Genomic DNA, 15,115 nt, shown 5'->3' with positions numbered 1-15,115 from the left:
GGTCCTATCAAGGTGGATTTGGTTGGAGGTATCATATACTTTGTCAAATGCATAGATGATTCCAATCGAAAACTGTGGACTTACTTGATCAAGAAGAAAAAGTGAAGTGATCGAGGTAATGCCTCAAGGCAAGAAGAAAATCGATGTGAAGTGGGTATACAAGGTGAAGTTGAATCCCAAAGGTGAAGTAATTGGACACAAGGCAAGACTTGTGGCGAAAGGATTTCTTCAGAAGGAAGGAATCAACTTCGATGAAATTTTTGCACCTGTTGCTAGGATTAAAACAATCAGGTTGATTGTTGGTCTAACAAACATGAACAACTGGCACACATGTCAGATGGATGTGAAATATGCATTTCTGAATGGCCCCTTAGATGAAGAAGTTTATGTTGAAGGTGAAAAAACACAAGAAATGAGGGTTTGAATTGGGTTTTACAATTCAAGTTTAGTTAGTGACGGAGTGGATCAGAAGTTTACACACCAACTCACATTTGTCAACTCTATTAGAATCCAAATAGATAAAGCATGTATTCCTAAACACATTGCAATTCAGGAATCTCATAACTAAATGTATGAAGACCCTATTTTTCTACATCTGAAGTCTTTCAGTGAAAAATCTTTTGGGAGACAAAAACAGTGTTGATGGAATCAAGAAGGACGAGTTCCCGAAGCTAATCTACCACTTTTATCCGATCCAGTATCCTACACCATTCGTCCAAACATTGACATGAAAATAGTGATGACAACAATCGGCACAAAGACAATGGCTTCCCTAAAGATACCAATTTTGTGACAATGGCTTCCCTAAAGTATACCAATTTAGTGACAATTGAGTTTCAACTCAAACATAGCACATGAATAAAAACTTACCTTGCAACCGAGGAGCACATGAAGAACTCACCTTGCAACACAGGAGCTGTACTGAGCTAAACAATCTATTCCATCTTTTATTTAAGTTTTTAAACACCTCACCGTTTTCAAATAAAAATATAAACGGACCGTCAGAATGCCTGTCAAACATCTCAAGATTAGATAGAGTTCAGGTTGTTCCCTTCTTTACCATGCCTCCACAAGCTACGCTATAATGAAGAATAAAATTCATTAGATACTTCTATCAGGGCTTTATAAGACAATGATACAAAATCATCCTGCAGAAATATCCATCAGATACTTCTTGATAGAATATCCAAGAATTACCATTGCCTTTTATATTTTTTAGTTGAGAACTCCACTTGTGTGGACTACAAAATTTTGGATATGTACTCATGACAAACTATGAACAAGTCTTTGTGAAAGAAAATCATCATAATTCTAAACTAGGACGCATTTCTTCCAAGGATTTAGGGCTGGAATTGTATGTGGACGGCCTAAATAAATATTAAATTTGAGCTAAAACTGTAAGACTTAACCCCCAAGGGAGTCCTTTCAAAAATTCTCAAAGCCTTGAGTTGAACACAAGCCTATGAGGGGGTTTCGAAATAGTTTTCAACCAGCAAATATAATCCGCAAAGAATAAGAGTTGAGAGAAAGATATCTAACATGTTCGAAAACTAAGAAGAAAATAACATTACGATAGTAAAATAGTCCGGTCACCAAACCAGTATCAAAGTATTTATTCGAAAATACTAAACACCAAACACCAATGAAAGATAAAACAATGAGTACTAGTTCGGCATTTATTAGAAAATATTAAACACCAAACACCAACGAAAGAAGAATCAAAGAGTACTCTCGATTTATCACGCACCTGGAACGTATATTTAGTCTCTCTATCTATCACGCATAGTGTGATCTATCTGGATCGCAATTTCCCACTGGTTTTCATTGATAAATAGTACATGAAGTAATTGTATTGAAGTAGAGAAATCAGAAACAAATTACAAATGGATTAATACCAAGGGAGCAGATGAGTTATCAATTTTTGGCTTTTGAAGATGAACCACTTAACCACATTTGTGTATCAAACAACTAATTAATCCCTCCCTAATCAAAATTCCAGTTAGTGATTAATAGATCAAAAAATTTCAATAAACTAAACACAGACACAAATTTGATTGGCCTATGGGTTCATCGCAATGATGAGTTTGATCATGTTTTCCAATCTGGGACTCTATAACATCATTCTCATTAAAGTGTAAGTTAATGCTGAGGGACAACTATGACGTCAATGTTTTTTGTAATACTGCAAATCATTATCATTCAGATGTCACTAGAATAAAACAGAATTAAACTATCATTCAGATTTAGTAGAATAAAACAGAAATATTTTATAAATAACAAGAAATACCAAAAAAATCCAAATATAAACTTGAACTAAATTTGCAGAGCCCTCAATTAAGAGGACTCTTCCAAAAACTAACGTATGCTGCTAATTGTGACGCTAACACAGTATTCTTTAGTAAAAGGCGAAAGAATAGTTCGCTATGTCATCATCACACAGCTTCATAATTGACACAATTAGAGATCCTTTCATTTTATTCGTGAACAGTATAGTTTCTTTTATGAAGCAGACAATGTGGGACTTGAGTCTGATACCCACTCACTTGGCCCCTATCTCTTTAAATACTAATAAAGTATATCCCAATCTAGCACAATTGAATTTCAACACAAAAACAGCACATGAATAATAACTCACCTTTGAAAATAAGAGCTATATATGAGCCAATGATATGCTCCATCTTTTGTTTTAAGTAAGTCTTTACAAACCTCACCATTTCATGATCAAAACCTACCATGGCTATAGCTACAAAAGAATCCTGTAGAAGACAAAAGAGGATTTACCTTAGTGTTATGCATGCACTGTAAACAGTTAGTTAGGCTTAACATATTTCCTTCAAAAACACCAATGAAAAATTATAGTACTGTTCATTGCACAGCAAGGTGATCAATTTAACTTTATCAAACCCCCACCAAATTGTTCAAGCATATCAAGTATACAAACTGAGCTACTGCCAAACATCATATTTCACTTAGAGTATTAAAAGAGACAGCTTCTCTGAAAGGAGACAACTAACAGAATTTAAAAACAAGTTGAGCATTAGCAATGTGGGACTGCGAGACTTTGCTGCAAAGTCTCCACTCATCATTCTTTTCCTTAAACAAGCAAAATACTATATACAACAAAGAATAAAGTTAAGAGAAAGAGATTTAACTTGTTCAAAAACTTGCTACACTGGGTTTGTTCATATTTTCACCATTACTTTATGATACAACACCATCCATCTCCTTTGAAAATGAGTTCCTATGAGTATTAGATGGGTGTGAGACTGTGTTGGCCTTCTAGGTTCATTTGCTTATTGGTTTCATTGCAAGTTTTCATTGCTTATTGGTCATGTTTATCAATTTGTGACTCGGTACAGAAACATGCTATATATACACCTTATTTTATAATAATAAGATAGAACCCAACCAAAATTAAATTTCCTATGCTGTTTACCATCTATGTCTTTGAACTCCAAGTACTGCCTATGGCGTGTTCAAATTGCTTGTAAGTAACATACACTTAAATCAGCAATGTTTACCGTATATCCACCTAAAGCGGAACTGAGTCCTGTGGCGAAAAGGATTCTATAAAAAGCAAGCAATTTAATCTACATAGGACAATTTTAAATTGCTTAAAGAAATGAAGTATCCACTATTGCTGCTAACTACTGATAAATATAACTGCGTTTTAGAAACATATTTACAGTCACCCATACAATCTTATCAGTGTTTTGTTTTGTTACAAAATCTGCAAAGATTATGAGACTTAACAGGAACATTTTTTTCATAAATAAATAAATCCCAAACGCAGCAGAAACCATTACATTACTCCCACATCTTTCAACCGCAACAAATCTTCACTGTTTATATACCTTAGGCTAACCACAGTTGTGCACGACCTTACTTGAACAGGATCTGTTCTATAGGTTCGTACTACTGTGTCCTTGATTTCTAAGGAGACAGGAACGTAAGTCTGGTGGATGAATCATGATCGTGTGATCAGAGCGTGATTAACGGCCAGGATGATCCGCATGTTGTGTGGTATCAACTCAGCTGTAGATGATCGTTCCTAGTTGGTTTCACTCACTAGGGTGGTCGAACGGTGATGATCGTTCCTAGTTGGTTTCACTCACTAGGGTGGTCGAACGGTGTTCTGACAGACTCAATTTTTTTCATCCTTATTTGTAATGAGAAGCTTAAACAAAAACGGATTTTAGTGAGAAGACGAAACGTTTACGGAAACTTGCTTTTGCTTCATTTTTTTCTTTCTTCTCATTCATTGTTTAGTTTCCCAAAGTGCTCTTTATTTTGGTTTATGATGTTGCCATGTAAAGGGTGGTAATGGACTTCAATATGTGCCACGTTTTGGCCACTGTGTATATAAGGAAAGAAATGGCCACTAAAAACACTTACTATTAAAAATTCTCAAACCTCTTTTAAAAAAACTAAACAAGACAAAAAGTTTGTTTATATGGGAAAGAAAGAGGTTAGAATCTATCTATTTTTTATTAGTAAAGTTTTGAGAATATAAACATAATAACATCATATTTATATTTAGTTACTCTAGTTTCTATACACTTAAAAAAATATTAAAAAATAATTAAAATTGTACACAACTCACATAATCCATCTTCTTTCACTAAGAAAAAAAATATTCCATCTATTTTTTTTATTAATTTGGTTCATTTTCCTCTCCACTACTAGCAAAAAATTTCACTCCACACGTGTTATTGAGTTGGAGTATGGTTCATTTGTTTTTGACAGACTCATACGCATTTTGTTCAAATTGACCCAAAGAGACTCCTTAATAATTTTTTATTTAAAATTTACTATTCTAGAAAATTGTGATGTTGGATTAGGCTTTGAGGTCTTATTAAACTATTTTTGGAAGGGTCTTCAAAAAGAATCTGTGAGATTATATCTCAAGCCCTTATTTCATTAGGATAAGCAATATTTATATCCTGGTTGTTTTAGGACAAATTCCAATCCACAAAAAATCATAATCTAACTCAAAAATCCACCATCGGCGACCACTTGCTCGATCCTATGCCATAAAAGAGAAAAATTCATTATTATTTTGATATTTATTTAACTAATTAAATTGTGTTTTTATGACATTGACTTTAGGTCGTATTATTAATTAATATTTAACATGGTTGATGCAAAAAAATCGGTCAATAATTTGGGATCACGAGAGAGTGAGTACTTTTTCACTCCACACGTGTTATTGAGTTGGAGTATGGTTCATTTGTTTTTGACAGACTCGTAAGTATTTTGTTCAAATTGATCCAAACAGACTCGCTTAATAATTTTTTATTTAGAATTTACTATTCTAGAAAATTGTGTTATTGGATTAGACTTTGAGGTCTTATTAAACTATTTTTTGAAGGGTCTTCAAAAAGACTTTGTGAGTTTATATCTCAAGCCCTTATTTCATTAGGATAAACAATATTTATACCTCGTTTGTTTTAGGACAAATTCCAATCCACAGAAAATCATAATCTAACTCAAAAATCCACCATCAACGACCACTTGCTCGATCCTATGCCATAAAAGAGAAAAATTCATTATTATTTTTATATTTATTTAATTAATTCAATTGTGTTTTTATGACATTGACTTTAGGTCGTATTATGAATTAATATTTAACATGGTTGATGCAAGAAATTCAGTCAATAATTTGGGATCATGAGAGACTGAGTCATCAAAACTTAATGAAAGAAAGGATGAAAATAATTATGTTAATGATAAAATTCAGTTTGTGCAACCTCTCTCTCTCTCTCTCTCTCTCTCTCTCTCTCTCTCTCTCTCTCTCTCTCTCTCTCTCTCTCTCTCTCTCTCTCTCTCTCTCTCTCTCTCTCTCTCTCTCTCTCTCTCTCTCTCTCTCTCTCTCTCTCTCTCTCTCTTAAAATCTTCATTTAGAACAGCTAGCATTGAGATTGAAGACAACCTATTAGTCTGGACTGATTAGAGGCGTTGTTATTCGCTCAATGCTCGTGATCGTTATCTGAATTTGACATCATCAATTAACCGCCATAATAGGTAACCATTATATCCCTGATTACGTTCATTCATAAGAATCAACATAAGGAAACTTTTTATTTTCTACTGCATATTTTAATTGTCATTTTCCATTAGTGGGTATCAGAGCCACGTGTGAAATCATGAGTTGGATAGTTGTTTTTTTTTTTTAACTTTTGTTTTAATTCGATTAAAATACAAAATGAATTAGATAAAAATATAGAAATTAAATATTGGCATTGTGATTTGTAAAATTTGGATGTTCAATGTTGACTATGCTTCGTGACTGACGTTTGTATGGCGAAGCATTGATTCTTCGATCATCCATAGTAATATAAATATGATTGATTGATTGATTTATGATATAAATATTATTTAAGGAATAAACAGTTTGTGCGTGAACTGGTCGGGTTAGACACATTGGTGATACCATAATTAACAAAGTTGATTATGCTCCTGTAAATTAAAGAAATTGTTGGGAAACGGATGACATTTGCATTGCAGGAGATAGGAACAGTGAACAACGTGATTGTAATGTAGCATAAATGAGATATGTGCATCTTTTGGTTAAATCATCACATTAATAGAACATAAATTCAAAAACAAAAATATGTTCTCATAATTGATCGGTAATATATCTTAAGGGGGATTGAACTTTACATATTATGAATTTGTGGGAGCAAAGTAAAAACGTCAAGATAGCTCTAAGTGTGGTTGTACACTTATAAGAACATAAATATTCCTTGTGCGTGTTTAATATCCAAAAAGATAAAATTTGATAAATCTATATGTATGAATGAGGTAAATACGCAATTGAAAAAACTTCGGTTTGATAATGATGGTACAATAAGGAAAATAAATCAAATATTTCTATTATGGCAGAATGAGAGTTGATTCAAGAGAATCTTTTTAAGTTGGTTATAATATGAAGCTATACATCAAAGAGCATTTGCGCAAGATAGCCTATCTAAAAATAACTTATATAAATACACTCATGAAACTAATAAAAACTAAAGGTACTCCAAAGAAGGTCAAACCAACTCATATTAATAATTCAACCGAAGTTCGGGCAAAAGTGTTTGTATCAACAAACTGTCACCCTTTCCACATGTACCAAAAATAAGATGCATCGAAGAGATATCTGTATTTATATATAAATACTTTAATAAGATTGTAAATATTAAAGATGATGGTAAATGTGGATTTCAAATTGTTTTAGCCTTAACAGGTTCAGGGAGGAGAATCATACACTTATTCGTAAGAATGTGCATTTAAAAGGGTTTATCAACATCAATCCATATATTTCAGGGCACCAAATTAAAATATCTGAACCATTTATATTATAAATTGACGCAATCCATATTTTTAAATTAAAAATTAACAGATTTACCATTTGCTAAAACCGATTATATATTGGTTTTTACTTTAATGTTTCTCTTATCTACTTCAATTTTAAGTCCAACTAATTCATCATACTAATTTGGTTAAAGTGATATGGATAGGGGATGAAACTTGTGCCTCTAGTGGATTAGGTTATTATCTCTCTATATTGTTTACTTATGACATTTTCAATTTTATAGGTTAGGTATTTGATTAATATAAATTATTTTTCATCTCGTAATATTTATTAGATTTAATAAGTTCATATATAATAATAAAAAATAAAAATAGTAATTTCATTTAATTATAACAATTTGAATTGTTTTGGAGCAATTTATCTTTATAAATATGTTTTTCTAACAAAAAAGTTAATTTATCAAATCAAAACTATAATGTGATTTTGGTTAATAAAATTTGTGGAATCACGGACACGATTAGATTGCTTTATTTCACTTATTAAAAAAATTGGTTAAAGTAAAAAAAAAAGATTAGTAGAAACCGATTTTAAAAATGGTCCAAATGAAAAAATAGTTTTTATTGGGAACCGATTTTGAATCGAACCGATCCAAATGTAAACTGGTTTTGAAAAATCAAATCAATTTTATAAAAACATTTCTAAAACCAAATCAAACCAAATCAATTTTATTAAAAATTTTAAAATATAGTATTTTAAGTGGTTACTTAAGGTTGACATGTCATAAGTCATAACCTCAAATAAAATAATGTACAATTAAATAAATTTCCAGATACAAATTGAAACTACAGTTTCTTGTCAATAAAAAGAAGATACAAACTACATACAGATCTAAAGGAACTTTGACCACTATACTTCATCCCTTAGTAGCTTTGGAACTTCCACGGTACCACATCTTCATGGAGTAGTAATTTGTTCTACAAACGCTCTAAAGTAAAATATAGCACCAAATCAGAATTTATATGCTTGACAAAGAAAATCATAATTAACAACAACAACTGCTTTTGCCAGCCTTGAGGACCTCTGGTTTTTGGTTCACAATAAATTATATTGCATGTGCATATAGTTTCACAGCTTCCCTCCTCCCAGATCTTGGTGTAGCAGTTCTCACATGAGATTCACATGACAGTTTGATCTTGATTAGTTCTCCATAATTATACCATTATCATCGTCGTCGTCCGTGGAATCTTCAGGGGATGTCGTCTTTGGAAAGAATTCTTCATCAGGGTACATTTGATTAAATAGCTGCAAGAATACCACCCCCAAACAAGTAGCATTAGCGACATTGGTAATTACAGGTACTTATCAATTAACAACCATAACATATTTTTGGTTTTTACACGTTCATCATGTCAAAGTAAATGCTTGAGAACACCTATTTTGCAAACCCACTTTCCTATTTCATGAGCAAAAATTGCAAGCAATTTAACCAGCTACCTTTTTTTTTCTTCTTTTCTTATCAAATGCATTCCTAGTGGTATTTTTTCATACACATGAGTATTGAGATATTCAAGACCAAACTCAAGACAACAAGCTTAAAAGACAGTATCTAGCTATTGATTAACACTGAACAGTAACAACCACTCATATAGACATACAGTGAAAAGTTAACAGAAGAATGATGAGAGCATACACACCTTCTCAGTTGCATCTACAAGGTCATTGTAGTTTAGATTTCCATCTGGTGTTGGAGTGGAACTGATAGCTTCAAATTTACTCTGAAATAGAAATAAATATTTCCATTATGAAGGATGCCCTTATCAATGTTACACGTGTCTGGATCGCATCTTTCCTGACAAAATTCTTAAGACACTGCCTAATTCATGTAAAATATCTCATCGTTCAGGGTAATAATAAAAACAGAAGAAAGGCACTCACGAGTCAAAACTCATGTTTTCAGCAAAGGAAATGATGCAAGGAACAAGTGCACATGTAATACGAGGGTAAGTAAAAATACACATCATACAATAAAGATATTTGTGAACAAGCCAGGACTAGAAGCACACCATAGTTAATTTTTGAACATAAATTACACTCCAGAGCACAACGGCTTTTTTATCTTCACTGTCACTTTGAAGAATGATTTCTGTGTTTCCAGATACAGGCAATGAAAGAAGAGCCTTCATGGATGCTTTAAGTAACTTCTTTCCTTCATCGGCATCATTGCACAAAGTGGAAAAATATAAAACAAAGCTGAGAAATAGAAGGAAAATATGGTCAGTTTAGTTCAGAAGTTCACGGCAAGGAAAATAGAAGTGTTATTATTAGGAATTAAACATGAATATAGTAATGTAAAAGAATAAAATTATAAATGCCAACCATGGGGGAAACTGTTACTCTCTTGAATTGTAGGAACTTGCAACTAAAACCAATACAAACAAACAAAAATATGAATGAAAGCTAAATATTTTTAAATGTTAGTTCCAGAGAGTACATCGACCAGGCCAATCTGGTTCACTCTTGCTGGCCTATTGGGTGTGATTATTCATATTTTCTAGTTCGTGTTTTCATTTATGATAGGAGCTATGCGTTTGAGACTTAGTACCAAATTATATGTCCCATTTGCAAATGGGTTCACATTGGGATGTTGGATGATGTGGAGTCTTGAGCTCGCCTGCTAGGTTCATTCACTTCATTGTGCTCCTGCAATCTTGCAACAATAAGTTTGGTCGTGTTTTTCAATTTGCGGGTTCATTTATGCTGGGAGCTATGAGGTTGAGACTAAATACATCATTAATACTACAAAGCAATATAATTCAGCCGTTTCAGTTTGTGTTTTTCAAAAACATCTTAACCTGAACTCAGTTACTAACTACTAATACTAAAGGTTTACTCTTCTCAATTCTCAAAATAGGCATAACGTGAAAAACATCCTCTAGAGATGTAAAGTTCCCTGCTGATTTCTTGGGTCCTTCAGTTTTCTATGTGAAATACATTTACCTCTATTGAATGTTGGATGCATTCTTTTGATAAAATAAAAGCACAAAGAGCTTTTGAGATGGGGTTTGGCTGCAGTATTGAGTTTTGTTCCTTTGTTTAAACAGGGCTTTGGAGGTTCATTCATGGACTAAAGTTAACTAATCTCAGAGTTTTTCTAATATGTTATATGAAGAATCTGATCCAATGGTAGCTGTTAAGCCCTCCTTTCCATCTTTGTTAGGCTTTGGTTATTGAGATTTGGAGTTTGAAATCTAAGGCATGAATGTAAAGGGACTTCAGATAAATCCTTTATCTTTTCTTTCTAAAGGATGAACTTTTATGTTCCAAAACATGAACACCATTGAGCTTTTTTAAAATTTTCATTGCATTCCTTTTTAAAAAATTTAACACATGTCAGTTATGACTGTTATGTGTTTGCAAACCCAGAAAATCCAGAACCAACAACCTTGAAGAAAAATGGGATGAAGTCATGGATGCAAGTTACTCTTAAATATGACAGTTTCCTAAGGTAAGAAACTTTCAGATCAAGAGGGGAATTTTTGTAGTGTTTCTGAGGTTGAAGAAGCATAAGACTGAAGCCATGGATGCAAGTTACTCTTAAATATGACAGTTTCCTAAATTAAGAAACTAATTGCATCAGACAGATCAAGAGGGGGAATTTTATAGTGTTTCTGAGGTTGAAGAAGCATAAGACTGGAGTCATCATGTTTATACAAACATTGGCTAGGAGTTCAATTAATGCCATTAGTTTTCAAAGAAGAACCGGTTATGTTTTTAAGGCCAAAAAAATTCCAAATCTGGGTTTCTAAAAAGAACACTATTCTGGGTTGATGGTTGTTAACATTTTGTAACATAAAGGACCAACTTAGGGGGGGGGGTGTAGATAGAAAAGGGAGAAAAGAAAAGAAAAGGGTAAAAAGAATATAAAATATGAGCATTTCAATTTTAATTTAGTAAAATAACTTACGTGCCCGCAGGACAAACTGCGAGATTTGATCCTATCTGAAGAGCTCTGACTGATGTAACCTGATCAGGATATAAAGCTAGAAGAAAGGGAGAAAAATTCAATTTCTTTCTCATGTTTAATATGCCCCTGATTAACAAAATGCAGAGATCTAATCTGTCTTACATCTAGGAGGATACACCACGGAGCAATTTGACACATCTGGCTTTATGGAACTCCTTGTGATGCATATTCCCCTTGCCACCATTCCTTTAGGAGACAACGACTGTGTTGATGGGATTGTGAAGGATGGATCTAAGATTAGCTGATGACTATATAAATCCTGACCCGAAGCTAATCTAACACCTTTATACGACTCAGTAACCTGCAATATTCGTTTAAAAATGAATAAGGTGAAATTGCTTTGCAATTGGGAATATTTAACAATTGAACCTCGTCTCTTCTCAAACATGTTATATTATATCATTATTAACATGTCAAAGAATTATTTCTGCACCTTATCCATAAGCAGAGAAATAACCGGCATCCGGAGAACCTGATTCACAAATGTTTAAGATGTAAATAAGCATGTGTTAAATAAAACCACGATATGCAAGATTTAAAGAGAATGGAATTAAGGTAATTATAAATTTTCTGAAACAGACTCATAAATCCTTTAAAACTTACATAAATGCAACCTTTGACGGCAGCACGACGACAAAAAGCTTGTGGTAGTTCGCCTTCACCGTAAATAGGATAAATCAAAGCCCCCGGTGCACTGGGAAACCTGGAAGAACAAAGTTAATCAATTTTATAAATTATTGATAGGGATCCCTTAATTAAAAAATCAAGGCAAATGTAACACATGAAATGAAACAAGGTGAATAAGAACTCACCTTCCAACAGATGAGCTGTATTGAGCTAAACGATCTATTCCATCTTTTGTTGTAAGTAAGTCTTTAGAAACCTCGCCATTTTCTTGATCAAAATCTACCATGGCTATGGCATACAAAAGAATCCTATTGAAGACAAAGAGGATTTACCTTAGCTTACTGACAGAGGTCAACAGGTTATGCATGCACTATAAACAGTTAGGCTTAACATAGTTTATTCAAAAATACCAATGAAAGATGAGAGGTATAGTACTCTTCATAGCATAAGAAAAATATATACAACACCCCGCCAGAGTATACAAGCCGGGCTACTCCCAAACATCTTAAGATTTTAAATGTTTGGTGGGAGGAAGACAGTTAAAAGAATTTAAAAAGTAGTCAAACATCAATTCACCAATTGTTGCATGGAAGGAGTTCAAAAGAGTCTCGCATAAAATTCCATTGGTGTAACATCACATCTGCGTGTTGATTTGATTGTGATTTTCAAAGCACGGCATAAAAAAATCTCGCTCATATTTTCTTAGTTCAAGATTGACAAGGAAACAGAGAAGTTACAGGGGGAATTATCAAGCTAGAGGTCAAAAATTTCAACAGCATGTAGAATAATATTTTCCACTGCTTATGTCCAGGCAATTGTCAAAATAACTAGTGCTAAGAGTAACATGGAATTGCAGAAACTAACATCTCTAAAACTTCAGTAATTATCTGCTCTGGACACCAACACCTCTGGAAAAAGGCGTGTTTGTGTCCGTGTCGTACACCGACACTTGTGATTACATTTAATTTATTCATTTTTCAAATCATTACCGGTGTCGTTGTATCTGTGGCGATGTCGTTTTCAGGGTGTATGTGCTTCATAGATTATCAGATAACAAAACATTATCATCTATAAATCAAGTCAACAATAGTCTATGAAGTTATGCAGTCATCTCAAGACTAATACATTAGCATAAAAAAAACACTATATATAATAATCAGATAGAACACAACCTAAAAAATTCCTAAGCTTCTGTGCGGAAATTAAACAAACAGAGTCCTATATATAATATAAAGTAAATCAATTCTCACTAGGAAATGGAAATGGTAAATACGCTTTTATCTTTGGCGGCAACCCAGTTTTCTCCAAGAAACTAACAAAAGGACTCTCCATGTCTTCCTCTGAAATCTTTCCATCCTCATTATCACCCAAGTGTTGCTGAACAAGCTTGAAGAACTTCATCAATTGGTTTTTTTCCTTAAGGGAAAGCTTCTTGTCTCTAAAAATGGCTCCACGTGAATCTGGCACATTAACCAAACCCTCATTTGCGTTGTACACGAGACTCGTGTCGATGCCTTTGAACTCCAAGTACTGTGCAGCACCTGATTTCAACAATAGGTCGATTGTTTTGTCCGCGCTGAACAGTGCCCTAGGTCCTCCCAAATCGAGGTTGAACTTTCTCGAATTTTCGAGAAGAAACGTGGATTCGTCGACAGAATCGCACGAAATGAGCTCTGCGTCGGATAAAAGAGGTTGCTGGATGAGGTTTATGACGGCATAGTCGGAATCGCTTGATGATGCGGCGGCAGTGATGGACTTGGGAGGGGAATTGAGGTAAGAGGTGATTTCTTCTAGAGAGAGAGAAGCGAAATGGCTGCCGTAGAAGGAATTAGGGTCGAGGTGGAGGATGGTCTTTCCGACGGCCGATGCGGCAGCGGCGATGATCGATTCGGAAAGACCAGTGCCGACGATGATTAGATCAAAGCTCACCGGGTCTATGGGAGGGTAGGAAGAGGATTCTTCGGCTTCAGACATGGCGACGACGGCGCGTGTAGATTATTCGCCGTCTTTGCCGTGAAAGAAATCAAAGAATCGGCGGCAAAGTACTGTTTGGAAGTCGTTCACATTGAATTAATTTTCTTTTTATGAGTACTGCTTTGGTTTATCCAATAAAAAAATGTGCTACCTTGGATTATTATTTTACAACTTTGATTAAATAAATTTACTATGCTTTTTTTTTCACTCAGAAATTCATTTTTAAGCAATGTTGCTATTTTTTTTATTATTAATTGAGTTGATTTAAGGAAACAATTAATATATATATTTTTTATTACAAATATTATTATTTATTTTTTGAGAATTGTAATACAAAAATTTAATTTAATATCTGTAAAGTTGAAATTTATTATATTTTATCTTTATATAAAAAACTTAAAATTTTATTTTTTTAAAAATAGTTTTTAAGCCTACACTGTATATTTAATAATTTTTAATGTTAATGGGTTTGTATGTTTTGACTTAAAAAATATATATATTTTCAAAAATATTCTTATGAAAATATTTTTTTAAATATTAAAAGTTTTTTAAATTTATATTTCATAAATTCGAAGACATATCTTAGAATATAAACATATATTATCGAGGATAAAAAATTAATCAAAATTGTATTTTTTTCAAAAACTTATCGTTCAAAATTGATTTTTATGAAAAACTATTTGAAATAGCTTTGGTATTAAGTAGATTTTTTTAATTTTGATATTAAAAAAAAAGTTTCATTGAGATTATAAAATATCTAAAATAATATTTTTTTATCAAATAAAATATATTTTATTTAAAATAAGTCAAAGATATAATCTTTATTGGCTTTTTGCCACTATTCACACAGAACATGTTTTTTTTCTTATGGTTTTTTTGCCAAGATATGAGTTTCGCTGTTTTTTTCCCTAAGAACATGGTGAATGGCCCAACTCTTGAATCTTGTTAGGGCTTTTAGAACTTTGTTCATCTGAACACCCAAGTATATTATATCCCCTTAGTTTCTCTCTTTGAGTTGTGCCTTCTTCCTTTCCCATTAAGTTTGACCGATTTCGACCTTCTTCCCCTATTTCATTGTTTGATTAGCTCTCTCGTTTCCTTTCCTATCGAGTTATAGCGATTTCATTCCCTTTCAAATTTCTCCATAAGCCCCTTACAATCCGAGTTGATGTAAATCTATTGCGTCTTCA

General features: G+C 33.1%; 1 protein-coding gene, 1 long non-coding RNA gene, 1 other non-coding gene and 1 pseudogene across 3 annotated transcripts; 1 reads left to right on the top strand and 3 right to left on the bottom strand.

Moving 5' to 3' along the window:
- Positions 1–662: 662 nt before the first annotated feature.
- On the bottom strand, positions 663–4,245 carry LOC127119997 (uncharacterized). Its single transcript, XR_007802953.1, has 2 exons — positions 2,636–4,245; positions 663–1,079 (listed from the first exon to the last, which is right to left on the bottom strand). It is a non-coding gene; the product is annotated as an uncharacterized LOC127119997 (long non-coding RNA).
- On the bottom strand, positions 2,326–2,442 carry LOC127124795 (U5 spliceosomal RNA). The gene has a single exon (XR_007804265.1). It is a non-coding gene; the product is annotated as a U5 spliceosomal RNA (small nuclear RNA).
- LOC127124781 (uncharacterized) lies at positions 3,877–4,145 on the top strand (annotated as a pseudogene).
- Positions 4,246–8,088: 3,843 nt separating the features above from the next.
- LOC127119994 (rab escort protein 1) lies at positions 8,089–14,079 on the bottom strand. The gene is made up of 9 exons (XM_051050378.1): positions 13,225–14,079; positions 12,137–12,259; positions 11,928–12,027; positions 11,758–11,796; positions 11,427–11,625; positions 11,265–11,340; positions 9,364–9,550; positions 8,995–9,075; positions 8,089–8,602 (listed from the first exon to the last, which is right to left on the bottom strand). Exons 1-9 carry the CDS (start codon positions 13,923–13,925, stop codon positions 8,498–8,500), a joined length of 1,611 nt encoding a protein of 536 aa, XP_050906335.1. The 5' UTR covers positions 13,926–14,079; the 3' UTR covers positions 8,089–8,497.
- Between the last annotated feature and the right edge of the window lie 1,036 nt (positions 14,080–15,115).

Source organism: Lathyrus oleraceus, chromosome 2 (assembly GCF_024323335.1).
Source record: "Lathyrus oleraceus cultivar Zhongwan6 chromosome 2, CAAS_Psat_ZW6_1.0, whole genome shotgun sequence".
Taxonomy (NCBI): domain Eukaryota; kingdom Viridiplantae; phylum Streptophyta; class Magnoliopsida; order Fabales; family Fabaceae; genus Lathyrus; species Lathyrus oleraceus.
This window is presented reverse-complemented; position numbering and strand designations above follow the sequence as displayed.